At 35.5% G+C, this 15044-nt stretch overlaps 3 protein-coding genes across 4 annotated transcripts; 2 read left to right on the top strand and 1 right to left on the bottom strand.

Moving 5' to 3' along the window:
* Positions 1-309: 309 nt before the first annotated feature.
* On the bottom strand, positions 310-5959 carry maff (v-maf avian musculoaponeurotic fibrosarcoma oncogene homolog F). 2 transcript variants are annotated; one of them, XM_084435191.1, is made up of 3 exons: positions 5664-5959; positions 3630-3703; positions 310-2185 (listed from the first exon to the last, which is right to left on the bottom strand). In XM_084435191.1, the coding sequence occupies exons 2-3, from the start codon at positions 3663-3665 to the stop codon at positions 1742-1744; spliced, it is 480 nt and encodes a 159-aa protein (XP_084291317.1). In that variant the 5' UTR covers positions 3666-3703; positions 5664-5959; the 3' UTR covers positions 310-1741. The 2 variants fall into 2 exon arrangements, with proteins under 2 accessions (XP_084291317.1, XP_084291318.1); XM_084435192.1 differs by lacking the exon at positions 5664-5959 and adding an exon at positions 5576-5638.
* A 1239-nt stretch (positions 5960-7198) lies between these two features.
* Positions 7199-10087, top strand: tomm22 (translocase of outer mitochondrial membrane 22 homolog (yeast)). The gene is made up of 4 exons (XM_084434700.1): positions 7199-7550; positions 8299-8417; positions 8532-8649; positions 9295-10087. Exons 1-4 carry the CDS (start codon positions 7458-7460, stop codon positions 9367-9369), a joined length of 405 nt encoding a protein of 134 aa, XP_084290826.1. The 5' UTR covers positions 7199-7457; the 3' UTR covers positions 9370-10087.
* An 801-nt stretch (positions 10088-10888) lies between these two features.
* dmc1 (DNA meiotic recombinase 1) lies at positions 10889-14955 on the top strand. Its single transcript, XM_084434699.1, has 14 exons — positions 10889-11001; positions 11270-11327; positions 11522-11566; positions 11647-11793; positions 11900-11982; positions 12273-12325; positions 12434-12475; positions 12570-12642; positions 12741-12832; positions 12965-13038; positions 13158-13272; positions 13453-13513; positions 13584-13700; positions 14671-14955. Exons 2-14 carry the CDS (start codon positions 11271-11273, stop codon positions 14738-14740), a joined length of 1029 nt encoding a protein of 342 aa, XP_084290825.1. The 5' UTR covers positions 10889-11001; position 11270; the 3' UTR covers positions 14741-14955.
* Positions 14956-15044: the final 89 nt, after the last annotated feature.

Below are 15044 nucleotides of genomic sequence, written 5' to 3'. Positions count from 1 at the left end.
TAGAATATTTTGGCAAGCTATTTGTGTACCATCAATGTGTATGTTATTATTCAGAGAGTGGTTTAAAGTAACATAGGAACGCTATTACATTTAAAAATATATATATATTTTGTGGAAACATATTTTGAAGTTACACTAAGACATTATTTGTACTGTCATGTTATTTGAAACAGAGCATTATGTATTACTATGTCAAAGATTTTGCTTCTATTTTTTTCCCTTGATGCTCTGACCTAGGAAACAATAAAGAATTTTGTCTGTAAATATCTGTGCGATAGTTTTCACTCAATGAACACATGTAATTCTATGTACAATATATACAACATTTATTTCAATTAAATGATATAAAATAGACAATGAATTTACCATAGAAAAATACAGATAATAAATACAAACGTCAATAGTTTTTTTTTTGTGTGTGTGTGTGTGTGTGCTCTGCCCTCTTACAAAACATTCGGCACATTGTTCTGAAGCACAAGTGTCATGGGCATGATATTACCAGGTTAGATTCTCAGTACTGACGATGACATCGCTAACTACACTTAATTAGAAAATCACCAGAGATATCCACGTTACCTGATCATACAGCATTACCCCGTTTACTGGAATAAACCAGGCATGTAGTTAGCAAGAGTCATCTCAACAACCATGGGTTAATGTACATGTGATATCATTTTTGTCTTTCACTTTCCTTCTGTCACTTTCTTATCCTCCTTTTTTTCCCTCCCATGTGAGCCACAAGTGCTCACTTCTCCTTCTGGCTCCTCTCTTCCGTATTTTTCTCTAATTTCACATCTTCCACAGATTCCCCTTCCACTCTCTTTTCCTTCTAATGGTATTTTTTTTAATATTCCAGCTTTCCAAAATATTCAGATACGTTTTTTTAATCATAAATAGCAAATAATATATATGGTCTTGGTTTTAAATACAAAAATACCACTACAAACAAGTCGCTCTAATATTAGTACAAATATGACCCTCACACATACTGAATCATATTACAAGTAATGGGGCTTTATACCTTACCATTACTAAACTAATAACTCATTACAACAAGTAAACATTACAAAAAAAAAAAACCAACAAAAAAAAACCAACAACAAAAAAAAAAACACAATAATTAAAAGAATGACCCCAAACTAGTCAAACAGAAGTAGTATATAGACAGATCACAGCACTAATTACCTTCAAACATCTTGTTTGGAACACAAATAAAATAGCTTTTATGTCTGTTGTTGAACATTTGTCTTTTATACAAACATTAAAATATATATAAATGGCATGTATCAATAGTTCTGCAAGTTCTCTAGTCCCATGATGATACATTAATACCAAGGAGATATTCCAGCAAAACTAACCAGCTTCTGAAATGTTGGTGGTCCCACATGATAACAAGTTTTAGGACTATTTTAAAGTATCACCACCCAGAAAGCACAGTAATGGGCATAGAAATAGCATAATGCTATCATTAGCAATAGCTTTGTGCAGACTTCTGCACTTGTCATGATATTCGAGGCCACAACAACAGTACTGAGATTATTCTTGGACATTTATTAGACTGTATATTCAGTCTGTGTGTGTTTATATACGTAAGTGAATCTGTAATTCCCAAGTGGTACTTGTTTTTCTTCCTGTATATGTGAGTATACATGGTCCTGTCTGTCTGTCTGTCTGTCTGTCGGTCGGTCGCGATCATACTGTGTACCTATGTGTGTCTGCGTCTCCATGCGAGCGTGGGGCTCTAGGATGCTCCCTGCTCTCTAGGGGTGTGCACCTGCTGCGGTGTCTTCACTATGGTGATGACGGAGGCTGTGTTCAGACGGGGTGTGGTGGCGAGCAGACTGCCTCCTCCAGATTCCAAACCTCTGGCGAAGCGCTGGAGGGCAGCGAGACGAGCACCCAACCCTTCCAGCTCTCTCCTCATGCCTGCGTTCTCTGCGCCCAGCCGCTCCACCTCCCGCTGCAGCTCCTTCTTCTGCTGCTCCAGGGCCTCTCGCTGGGACACGCGCTTCACCCGGCAGCTCGCCGCGTAGCCGCGGTTTTTCAGCGTGCGCCGCCTCTGCTTCAGCTTCTGCACCTCCTCGCGTGACAAACCGCGTAAGTGCATGTTGAGCTCGCGCACCGATAGTGACATGAGCTCGCTGTCGCTCAGCACTGGGACGTTCTCGCCGCATTCCCTCTTCACCTGAAACAATGGGACAGTTGTATGAAGCTTTATCAGGGTTAAAGATTTCGTTTCAAAGATCATTTAATAGCCACAATTTATAAGTGATATTTTAGATCCAATAAGAATCGACTAGAAAAATATTCACTGCAAATATTCGGTAACACTTTACAGTAAGGTTCATTAGTTAACGTGTTAACTAACAATGAGCAATACATTTGTTACGATATTTATTCATCTTTGTTAATAAAAATATAGCTGTTCATGTTAGTACACAGTGCATTAACTAATGTTAACAAATACAACCTTTGATTTTAATAACGTATTAGTAAATGTTGAAAGTAATATTAACTAAGATTAATAAATGCTGAAGAAGTATTGTTCATTCTTAGTTCATGTTAACTAAAATAGTTAACTAATGTTAAATAATGAACCTTATTGTAAAGTGTTACCAAAAATGATCATGCTTTTTAGTGAGTTTATAGGTTTGAACTCATTTCCATTACATTTCCATGCCACTGCATATAAAACAACAACATTTTTCAGTTAAATTTCTGTGGTTGCCAGAAAAATACAGTTAAAATGTTTCAGGTATTGCGGTATGTAATAGTGGTGCCTGTATCCACCTTATTTTTTAACTTGAGAACAGTCGCGGCTATTTGTAACTTGAATGCAAGGCTTCCGTTGTCATCCGCTTCGTTATTTTAGCTGTACGAAAACAGCCCTTTATGCTGCCAGATATTAAAAACTGGTATTTCTTATATTATTTTAATTTATTATCATATTCATAAACACACTGGTTTGTAGCGGAAATAGTTTTACAGTTTACCTTGCACCTTATTCTTCTAGTTATTTACCTATTGCGGCTAATGAATCACAGAAAATAGCTTACTTTTTGGGGGATATTTTTTCAGCTTATAACTGTATATTTCATTAAGTGATTTAATGTTAATATACCCAAGTCGTACTGATAACCACCATAATAATACAGATTGTTCATCAGAGTTCATCATAAGTGGCTGGTCCATAAAACATGGCCAGAATTTGTATATAGACAATGCACAGGATCACACACACACACACAAAAACACCATCAGCGTAACACACCTGACACTAAAACAATGCAGTAAACACTAAAGAAAATGTAACACAAAACAATATAATGTACATTACCAATAACATAAATGAGAATAAAATAAATATATAAAATATAATGATGTGTGATCATAAACAGTGATCGGGAAATCGGGAAAGGTCCACGAGCCGGGACTCGAACTCGGGACGCCCGAAGCACAACTGCGCTGTTTGTCTGTGCGCTGCCAATGAGGCTATTGGCGCCGACACACAATTGACAGTTTAAGTGTACATGGTAAGGTAACCAATTAACCGTTTTTTTACTGTAGCATTTTACGGTATTTTCTCAGTGTGTGACAAAAAAATGTGTATTCAGTAAAATTATCTTTACCTTGAGGGCTTTACTAGCTCTGCCGTCTGAAGTCATTGTCTGGTTTTATGTATCCCTGAATGTATCCCTGAAACCTGTAAATACCAAAAATAACAGATTAACAAATGTTATATAAAGACCCAATGTCAAAGCTAAAGGCTCGACACATTGAACCGACTATATTCACAATGCTGCAAAAAGCCTTGAGTGCCTTACTTTCATAAAAACAATTTCAATGACTCAAATGTTTTATTAAAATGTTATTCTATTAAACAAATTCATTAAGTGACAGTGGCATCTTCCGCTTGAAGAAATGTACACTGACATAACAGCATTACTATACAACAGAAATGACAGTCTGCTATGCGAGATGCACCATGATGTGATAATTAGTTTAGTCGATATCTGTCGATAGTTGGCTTTTTTTTTCCGGCAGTTTTTTTTTTTATAAAGATTTCTTTATTTCTGAAAAATACTATAATAAAGAATCAAGAAGTTGAAGTATAAAGGCCAGTTCACACCAAGAACAATAACGATAACTATATTCACATCCACACCAATATGGTTCTGTTTAAGCTTGTGCTGCAGTTTTGCAGTCTGCCCTTTAAATACTCTGGCTCTTTAAATCAGGAAGAATTCTGATTGATTGGCTGTCAATGTTTTGTTTTTATCATTCATCAGATGCGGATTAAAAAAAAATCATTATGAAAATTATTTTCATTATCGTTATAGTTTTAGTGTGGACTCGATTTTTAAAACGATTACTATATTGTTATAGTTATTGTCCTTGGTGTAAAATGTTTATTTTACAGATTCATTATTAATGTTTTTTTTTTAAATATTGATTCATTTTCCAATTAATTATTTCAAAAAATGTAATTGCAGCAATTGTTATGCGTGCTATTTACTATCTTTAAATAAATAATGTGATATAATATATCGGCTTTGTATCTTTAAGATATCGGCATCAGCCATCAAAAAAATCCATAATTGGTCGACCCGAACAGGTGTATCGACGTCATAGCTGTTAATGCATCGTGGCGGGTTACAATTCTTGTTTCCATATTTTCTAAATCTAGACTTCCCGTATCCAAACTGTAGCACTTTTTTTTTTTCTTTACAGTGAATCATGCCTGGTCAAAGTCCAGATGAAGAAGTAAACGCTGCTGACCATGAGTTTCCCGTCATGTGTGGGAAGTGCACCTATCATCCGCGAGCTGCCTCAAATAACCGCCTGAGCTTTTCCACAGAGTCACAGTGATTCAGCACAAGTCCTCCATTCCTGTCTTCGCAGCAGCTCCTTACTTTCTTTTCACATTTCATGTTTTACAAAATTGATAAAATTCCCAGTTACGTTACATAGTCACAACAAATATTACCACTCACATTTAAAATGATCTCTAATAAACCCCAGATAGACGATTTAGTGAACAACAAAAGTCTTGGGCTGTCGTTTCCCCCCAAACGTCTTCAGTTTAACGTTACATGCTCCAAACTAAATATTGCGTTACGTACACAGCGACAATTTAACCTAAATATTTAAAATAACCGAGTAACCTTATAAATAAAACATAATAAAGCGGCGTGGCAACGTAGGAATTCGTTTGACATATTTCCAGTTCAAACCAAACCAAGACATTGCTGACTAGTCGTTTCTCATAGTAAACAACATACACGTTTAGCGTAGTTCCTAAGCATAATACATAAAACATGCTGATAAACATATACGGTATATATAAAGCTTATACATTTTAACGGTCTGAATCGACGACATCTACTACGCAGCTATTTCCTTATTACGCGTTAGCTTGTTGCTACACCTAACATCGTGATAAAAACACACGCGATATGAGCTCATGATGACTAATAGTATTCAAATGTATAATATACTACTCCAAATCATCTTAATACAACATTTAAGCTATAACAGTATCAATTGTGGATATTATGTTAAAACAAACACTGACTGCATGTACTACAGCAGCTTTGCTAACACCCCTCCGTTTCCTTAGTGTAAACAAATGTCGAAAGGAGGAAAAAAATAGAAAATCTTGCCTGGTGTTGATTTCCCCCTCTTCGCTAATTTTAAACGAAGATGAATATGGATCTGTCCACGATTCTCACTGCTGGTCCGGTATTTCGACTGACATGTACGTTATCGCAGCACGGCCCGTGTTTAGACGGACTAGAGAGCTAAACGCCTTTTTCCCGGAATCAGTCCTCCATCAGCGGGCTGGATCCTTTCATTCATAAAAAACACACACACAAGATGACTCAAGCCTTTAAGAATGAGGGCGGGACCTCAGCGCACAAAAATATCAGTCAACAACCTTGTGAAACTTCTTTTTATTAACCCATTTAATCCCAGTGACATTCAGGTCTATGTTTATGTTTATAAGGTCCAAAAAAAGAGTTGATGTATTTTACAATGAAAGTGCAAACTGTCAATAATATTTACACGGTGTGCGCACAGCCGTTTAATTCCATTAAATAGAATATACCGTCCCAAAAAAATTAGGCCTATATAAGGATAATAAATCTCTTAATAAAAGTTTATTTCATTTTAAGTTAGTACATGCTAATCTTTTTTTTTTTTTTTTTTTTTTTTTTTTAAGCTTGTAGGCCTATTATATCATTTTAACATTTCAATTCCTTTAAAGGGATTTTTAAATTCCAATTTTTTAAATTTTGTCATACTTAATTAACCCTCAAGTTGTTCCAAATATGAGTTTCTTAAATCAAACAGTTGACGGCACCCATAATAGACTTACCTAGAAAAAATAAATAAATAAAAATAACTAAGTCAGTGAGTGCTGTCAACTGTCTGGTTACCAACATCCTTTAAATATCTTATTTTGTGTTTAACAGAAGAAAGAATCAACATGTTCCAGGGTGAGTAAATGATGACAACATTTTAATACTTTAATACTTTGAACTATCCCTTTAAATGTTGAAATTTGTATGGAAAAGCTACATAAAAGTAAAACACATGTACAACAAGCATATGTAAAACATTCATACAGCTGCCAATTTTTATACATATGCCTTTATTTTAAGGCTATTAAGGTAATCTCTTTTTCCTATATATCATGATTACAATACACATGTGAGCATATTTGTGATCAATGGGGCAACACAGACAGACCCTTATTTTCGAACAATTAACTAACTGATTCACATTGTATTTACACATTATTGTTACATAAAAATGAACCAAGGTAAAAGTAATAATAATTATAATAATTATAATAATAATTGTTTAGCAATTCTTTCCCCCACAAAATTGCTGAAACAATGTATTGGTCACTAACTTTAACCGTGTAGTTTCCCATTGATTACAATTGTGACCATGAATGAAACACATGCTTTCACTTAACATAAAAACGTCTTTAGGCATGCAGTTTGTTTCATCCAAGTATTAAAACCAAAAGTGTTACTTTGAATAAAAAAGACAAACAAATAAATGATCTGTTGATTCGAAACTCCCACATAGGCATTCTTTCTCCTTTTTTTGGTGCAATGACGTGTAAAGTAGGTGATTTTGGTCTCCTCTTCCACTTCTTATTAAAAGTAAGGGGAATTGTGTCAGTGAGCGCAATCTTCCACTATTTCATCGTCCACTGCTACGCAATCAAGAGCTGCAGTAAGACCTCCCTGTCGATAGGCGTCATTATGTCGTTGTGCTTCCTTACAAGGAACCGGGGAAGTACATCCGTCTCACATGTAACCCAAGTGACCTCAGGTTTCAATGCGTGCTCTCTGCATCTAATTCATTGTGAAGCTGTAACACACCATTGTGGTCTATTCACAATTATAATTTAAAGCTTATAGACTTGCGTCATATTTTAAATGGCTACCATCCAGGAGCTGTCTCCAGACTCTGGCCGTGTGGAGACACGACCGCCCGAAGACGAGATCGAGGGAGATGATGAAGATGAAGAGGTACTCGATTGCTTCTACAATTTTGACTGACCTCAATAAAATTATAAAGATATTGGACAATGTGAAGAAACAGACCAAAGCTTGTTTGGTGCTGGCATTGTGAATATTAGCTATTTAGCCGGTGGCCAAACTGGCATGAATTGAAGAGCCGCGTAACGTTAGCAGTTTTGAGGATTTCTCTCACTTTTCCCCTTTTTTTTTATTTCAGACATTTGTTCTGCACAAGTGACAAGTCAAATAATTATTTATCTTAGAAAATTATATATATATATATATATATATATATATATATATATATATATATATATATATATATTTAATGAATTATATAATATAATAGTGTGATTATTCATATGTATATACACACACACACACACACACACACACACATATATATATATATATATATATATATATATATATATATATATACACACACATATATATATATACACACATATATATATATATATATATATATATATATATATATATACACACACACATCATTTATTGTAAATAAATTACTCTTAGGTTATAGCGTCTGCCCTTTTAATATCAATGTTACCATTTCACATACACAAAGTATATTCCATTGCACACTGTCAGTAGAAACCTTCAGCTTTTACATGCTTGTGAGGAATAAGCTTTTTCAGTGTGTCCTGAGTTGCCATTTTGGCTGGTGGCGTGCGTTTTAGAGACTTCATTTTCTGATGTGATGCTCCAGCTTTTATTTCTTCTCTCCCAGTTGGATGAAACCATGTTGGAGAGGTTGTGGGGTCTCACGGAGATGTTTCCAGAATCACTGCGATCTGCAGCTGAAGTATCCGCACAGTGTTCGCTATCTGTAGCCAAAAAACTTTACAGGTGGGGTGCTGTCAGTTGACCTTACAATTAAAACAGTCAATTCTACTACACATGATGATTTTTTTTAGGCTACACATTTCAGCATCTTTTTTTCCATATTGTGCTCTCTTGTAGTTTCTCCCGCTCAGCTCTATGGGTCGGCACCACTTCCTTTATGATTCTGGTTCTGCCGGTTGTCTTTGAGACTGAGCGGTTACAGCTGGAACAACAACAATTACAACAGCAGAGACAGGTAAATTGCACCAAAGTCCAGCATATAAACCTTCCTTGTGATATCATACCCACCTAACTAGGGGTGAGCTCTATGATTAAAATCTAGTATTAAAGTAAAAATCTAGTATCTAGTAAAAAAGTATTTTTTTTATCATAGTACATATATAACATATAGTCACGATTCACAAAACGGAAGTAAAAGTGGCAGCCCCTCACGGACGACTGCCTCACACACATAAACAAAACATAACGCAAGTGTCCAGGCCTGGTCCTGTCTCGTCCTTCACTGTCGTCGCTCCTCCCTTTATGCTTCCGTTGCTCCTCCGTGAGAGATACAAGGCTCACGTCGTTCTCTTGGCCCCGTCCTGCTTGCCACAACGTTCTACTGTATTTTTGCGTTATTTCATGTTTCTTTGTCACTCCCTCATCTAAATAATGTAAAGCAGTCTTCACTTCTCTTACAAATCTTTGGTTAACATGTTCAGTGTCTTTTCATTGAAATGCCTTTTGTAAAAAATACATATTTTTATTATTAATATATTATTATTTATTATTTCATATTTATATATAAACACTTTTTTTTTATGAATGTTTTTTAAGTTTCTTTTTCATTAAAGTATAAATTAATTTCTGATTTGTTTTGTCATTTTCCTGCTTTTAATAGATTTTGTTGGGTCCAAATGCCGGCATGTCTGGAGGAATGCCTGGAATGATGCCTCCTGCTCCTGGAAAGCTGTGATGATGTATATAATGTAACATCCATGAGTTGTAGAAGAAGGGGAAAGAGAGAGGGAGCAGGAACTGGAGAAAAGAAGATGCTGTGGTTGGTCAACATCAAGAAGTCATTACCCTGTATAGATTCTGTACAATGGAGATCTTGATGACTTTTTATGAACTTCCCTCTCTCTCTGCCTTTCTCACAAAAACATTCTGCATAGACTGATGTCCAAGCTCTGACCTTTTACTTTTTTATTATAGCTATCTAATAACATGTCTTTCAGAGAGAGACTATGGCATCTGTTGGGAATATTTTGGCTGTGTTGTAGGTGCATTATATTTCTAAGAGTGTTTACGGTACAATGTTGGTCATTGTAATGCCGGATCAACACTGACATTGTAGAGAATCTATAACAGCATGTAAAAGATCTGTAATATTTATGAGGGCACGCAAAGCCAATGTTGATTGTGGAATTTTCTCTGTCTACAAATTATGGTTATTTCTTGTTTTTGGTTGAGAAATGTTAAAACCTCAAGAAGTAGTTCTCTACCAACAGTGTCTTTTACAGGTAGAACTAACATCATGCAAAGCTTCTGCAGTGTTATTCCACAGAAAAAGCCATACTGTGTGTAGAATCATTGTGAAATATTTGAGAAATAATGTTTTAAAACAATACTTTCAATAGTGAGTGATCCTGTTTGCTCCACCTGATGGGAATAAAAACAAGTGCTCCTCTGTCCTTCTTTTGTGTATACTTTATATTACAGAATGACCTTCGTATTTTGAAGCGACATAGAAGAGAAGGTGACGTGTGCCTCACTTATTCATGCAAATGTCACACATTTCAGTTGGACACTCCAGTGATGATTGAGAAAAATAGCTTAGGTTACCTCAACCTAACATTAAAAATCATTTAACAAGGAATAAAATATATTCCTACAGATTATCACTCAACAAAGTTTTCCTCATAAAATCAATTGTTGAATTCGGAACCGCTTACTACTATTAATATTTCTGTCATAGACATATATGGTAAACGTAGTATGAGTAGTATACTAGTATGCGGTTCCGAATGCAACATGGTCCTTCCCATTTTCCAGTTTCAATAGGTGGAAATGACGCAACAATGAGGAATGACGTCAATTTAAGAGTCCTGTAGATCGTAAAAAAAAAAAAAAAAATTACATTAATCATTTACAGACAAATATAGAAAAGATTTATGAATATTTTACTTTTTGTTTGGGAGAATAAAGTAGGATACATGAATTTGAACGTAGAAAAAAAAAAGTTAAAATAAAAGGCCTGGTAAAAGTTTGAAAACAGTTTTAGGTTTAGATTTAGGTTTAAAAATCAGCTACAGTGTGCTTGGCCTGTCAGACTGCCACCAGGTTCATAAGAAACTTTTTACATTTCAGGTCGGTTTGGTAAAATAGAGGAAACAGAACCATTTTTATGTATTATAAGTAGTAGTTGTAGTGGTTTAAAAAAAGAATAAAAAATAAACACCCTGAAACTTTAATGTGCATTCATTACTATCAGTATCAGAGCGCGGGAAAAGATGCGCAGCGCGCGCTGAAGACCTGAAGTGTCACTTGGCGCGAGATCACTGATTTGAGCAGTTTCTGTCAGCTTTCTCTGAGGAATAAACGTGAGGTAAAATGTCATTTAACGTTACATTCAGTTATTTTTGTCCAAAAAAGTTATTTTGCACCCTTATGACGAGGAACATGACACTATAACTGTTTATGTGACATCCACAGCGAGAGTTAAGACCAGCAGTTCTTTTGAAACGGGGCTGCTAACAGTTAACACTAGCTAATTAAAGTGTAAGCCTAACTTAGATAATTACCGAATGACTTCGCTAACTAGCCGCCGAAGACGATGTATTCAATTGTAAACTTTATTTTTAAATCATCCATAGAATGAAAGTTTTGGAAGAGCAGGCTTTGGAGGATGAGTCGGGGTACCAAGAAGATGAGGTGATTCACATTCATTTCTATGAGCCAGCCAATCAAATCTGAGTCGTGATGTCTTGTGTTTAAATATTACGTGTTTCAAAATGCATTCAATGAAAATATACAACTTAAATTAGACATACCCATTTGTCTTTTACTAGTTTGTTTGTGTATAACACAAATAAATGACGAATTAATTTCCTATAAAACCCCCTTAGGAGTCCTTTTTTCAAGACATTGAGCTCTTACAGAAACATGGCATTGTAAGTAAACTAATGTTATTATAAAAAAGTTATGATAATCTCATCATGACAGTGACTGATTCATAACCTTTTCTCTTAAGAACATGGCTGACATTAAGAAACTGAAGTCTGTAGGGATTTGTACTGTGAAAGGCATCCAGATGACCACACGCCGTGCTCTCTGTAATGTAAAGGGACTGTCTGAGGCTAAAGTGGACAAAATAAAGGAAGCTGCTGGAAAGTTGATGGTAATTTGATGTGAATTCCCGTAATTTGTTAGCATAATACATATTTTTCAGTTGTATAGAGTTAATCTTATAGTAAATGTATACAATTTTGTCGTCTTTCTTGTAGACATGTGGATTTCAGACAGCATCTGATTACATTATAAAAAGGAAGCAAGTGTTCCACGTCACAACTGGCAGTTTGGAGTTTGAGTAAGAAATAACATGTTTATAGCTCTAAAATACTGAGCCTTGCTGATGACATGGAGGGGGGATATCATAGATATCTTGGCCATGATTTAACTAAAATGAGTTCAAAAATATGGCCACAAATTAATAAGTTGTGGGAACAAAATTTCCCCCCATGTCATGCTAGGGCTTCATACTAAAACCTACCTGTTGTTTTACACAGACAGGGCTGAACATTTTGTCTGATAAAAGTCATAAATAAAGTCATTATTTTACACATTAATGAAGAAATGCTTTATTCATATTTTGTTTAGCAAACTCCTTGGAGGAGGTGTGGAGAGTATGGCCATTACTGAGGCTTTTGGTGGTAGGGTGGTGTTATGATTATCAACCAGAATTAAATGCATATTCCCATACATCAGTTCTACCAAAATTACATGTTTTTGTCTTTGTGAATCCTTTCCCGTACCTTCAGAATTCAGAACTGGAAAGACTCAACTCGCTCACACAATGTGTGGTAAGAACAATAATGTATTTTGTATAAATGGTATATTTCCAATTTAATTGTAATTTTAGACCATTAATGTCACTCTCCTTCTCCTTTTCCCAAGTAACCGCTCAGCTTCCTGGTGAATTTGGCTATTCAGGAGGAAAGGTCATCTTCATTGATTCTGAAAACACCTTGTATCATTTCTGCACTTGCTTTCTTTGTGTCAAATGGATTTTTCTAAACCTATACAATATGGAGAATCCCTTTTCTCCTTAATAATTGTGAACACCAGTCGGCCTGAGAGGCTGAAGGACATAGCTGACAGATTCAATGTGGATCATGAAGCTGTACTGGATAATGTGTTATATGCACGTGCATATACCAGTAAGAACTTCCCTCTTTTTTTAAAGCTGAACTTTTTTACTTAAAGTTTTGAAATGTCGCTTTACTTTGGATTTTAACAGGCTCTTCATACATTTTTTGTTAATTTTTTTTTATTATCTTTTTCATTCATAGGCGAGCATCAGATGGAATTATTAGACTTTGTTGCAGCCAAGTTTCATGAGGAAGGAGGTGTTTTCAAGCTTCTGGTACGTCTGAGAGATAGAAGAAAAACACTTGATCCTATCATTGTAAACGTTCTGAGATTTATATTTTTAGGAAGCGATTTTACTTGATCTTGTGGCCTTCAACAATACATTTTTCACAGATAATAGACTCAATCATGGCTCTGTTCCGGGTGGACTTCTCTGGAAGAGGCGAGCTGGCTGAGAGACAGCAGAAGCTTGCACAAATGCTCTCCAGACTGCAGAAGATCTCTGAAGGTTCTGTAAAAATCATCTTCTGTTTTATAAATTAATGGGAAGAAGAGACTACTACATAATGGACCTGACATAGAACTTGATAGTAGTCAGTCTTATCTTCAATGAAGCAAGCTCATGATTTTAACTTGTGAACTTCATTTTTCTGAACTTAACTTCATCAATAATATCTATCGCTTGTAGAGTACAACGTGGCAGTGTTTGTTACCAACCAGATGACTGCAGATCCAGGGGCTGGAATGACGTAAGTAGGAACACAAAACAAATAGGAAAGGGAATGTTGGGGAATTTTAAACTGATTATTATGATCTTAGTTTTCAAGCAGATCCCAAAAAGCCCATTGGAGGACACATACTGGCGCATGCCTCCACCACACGCATCAGCTTGAGGAAAGGACGTGCTGAGTTGAGAATTGCCAAAATATTTGATAGGTAATTTCAAGATTTTCTCGTTAACGCTTTAAAATAAGTTTCCATTACTTTATGTTAGTTAACTAACAATGAGCATTACATTACATAAATAGTTACAGTATTTATTAGTCTTTGTTAATGTTTTTTAATAAAAAATACAACTGTTCATTGTTAGTTCATGTTAGCTCATGTCCATTAAAAAATATTAACAGATACAACTTTTGATTTTAATAATGTATTAGTAAATTATCAAATTAACATCATAACCTAGATTATTTTATGCTTTAAAAATATTTTTAAAGCTGCATTATGCAGCTTTGCCGACTTCTTCGCTGTTTTCTCGCTTTTTGCTCGCGGGTTTCTCTATAGAGCTCCCCCTACAGCTTCGGAATAGATATTTGACAACACTGTCGTTAAAACTCGTTGGCTCGTCCCATCTTCTCCCGCTGGTCATGTGCATTTGTTTTCAAAGAACCCGGCGAACGCACGGAGCCATGTCCACTGAGGTATGTATAATACACAGAAGGCTAGCATATAAATGTTTAGATAGTATATGTGTGCAGTGCCGTCAAGCAGTTTGTTACATCGCGAGACCTGATATCACGCGATAACTTCCTGATGCTGCGGCCGGCGGCCCGCCGCCCCAAAGTTGCAAGGGTGGTTTTTCGTCTCACAGGCGCTCGAGGGGTGCGAGAAGACCACCATTCAACCCGAAAACAGTCATATAACCATTCCAATGACTCCGAAGCTGTTCGGTTAAGATAAAAAAGTTACTTAGTTCACCTTTAATGGTCAGTTGATGTTAACTAATGTAGTTAACTAATGTTAACAATGCCTCCTTCCTTATAGTAAAATGTTACTATTTTCTCTTTTTGTTTCTCAACTAATATAAAAAGAACACATACAATGCACAAGTTATGCATGTGTACATTTATTTATAGATTTGATTATCATTTGATTTAAATGCAACCAAACCTCTGCTTTTCTACAGCCCAGACATGCCAGAAAGCGAGGCTACTTTTGCCATCACCGCTGGAGGAATAGCAGATGCCAAAGACTAAAAATCGACACAGAAAGCATGTTAACATAAATGTCTCCATTTTGTTCAAGATGGAACCTGTTCAAGTTAACGCATAAACTAGTTGTACCTATTTATTTACCTATTGTCTATTTGTTTATACATTGTATTTATACTTTGTTAATACATTACACATCTATATTTATAAATTGTATATTTTTAATTGTTTATGCAATATTAATTACATTAAAACGGTTGAATAAAAACTACTGCAGATTGGTCACATTTTTACTGGTAATATATTCCCGTTTTTTAATGTTGTACTTGTAGGTTTACTATGATGGTCT

This window comes from Rutilus rutilus (assembly GCF_951802725.1).
Source record: "Rutilus rutilus genome assembly, chromosome: 16".
Lineage (NCBI taxonomy): Eukaryota > Metazoa > Chordata > Actinopteri > Cypriniformes > Leuciscidae > Rutilus > Rutilus rutilus.
The sequence above is the reverse complement of the archived record's forward strand: the minus strand, read 5'-3'. Positions and strand labels throughout refer to the sequence as shown.

What these genes read in the sequence shown, in the direction of transcription:
- dmc1 (XM_084434699.1), top strand. Translation starts at nt 11,271, where the DNA reads ATGAAAGTTTTGGAAGAGCAGGCTTTGGAGGATGAGTCGGGGTACCAA. An exon ending in ATATGCACGTGCATATACCA is followed by an intron (nt 12,833 to 12,964) that starts GTAAGAACTTCC and finishes TTTCATTCATAG; the next exon opens with GCGAGCATCAGATGGAATTA. An exon ending in ACTGCAGAAGATCTCTGAAG is followed by an intron (nt 13,273 to 13,452) that starts GTTCTGTAAAAA and finishes TATCGCTTGTAG; the next exon opens with AGTACAACGTGGCAGTGTTT.
- tomm22 (XM_084434700.1), top strand. Translation starts at nt 7,458, where the DNA reads ATGGCTACCATCCAGGAGCTGTCTCCAGACTCTGGCCGTGTGGAGACA. An exon ending in GAGATGATGAAGATGAAGAG is followed by an intron (nt 7,551 to 8,298) that starts GTACTCGATTGC and finishes CTTCTCTCCCAG; the next exon opens with TTGGATGAAACCATGTTGGA. An exon ending in AATTACAACAGCAGAGACAG is followed by an intron (nt 8,650 to 9,294) that starts GTAAATTGCACC and finishes TGCTTTTAATAG; the next exon opens with ATTTTGTTGGGTCCAAATGC.
- maff (XM_084435191.1), bottom strand. Translation starts at nt 3,665, where the DNA reads ATGACTTCAGACGGCAGAGCTAGTAAAGCCCTCAAG. An exon ending in GAGCTAGTAAAGCCCTCAAG is followed by an intron (nt 2,186 to 3,629) that starts GTAAAGATAATT and finishes CCATTGTTTCAG; the next exon opens with GTGAAGAGGGAATGCGGCGA.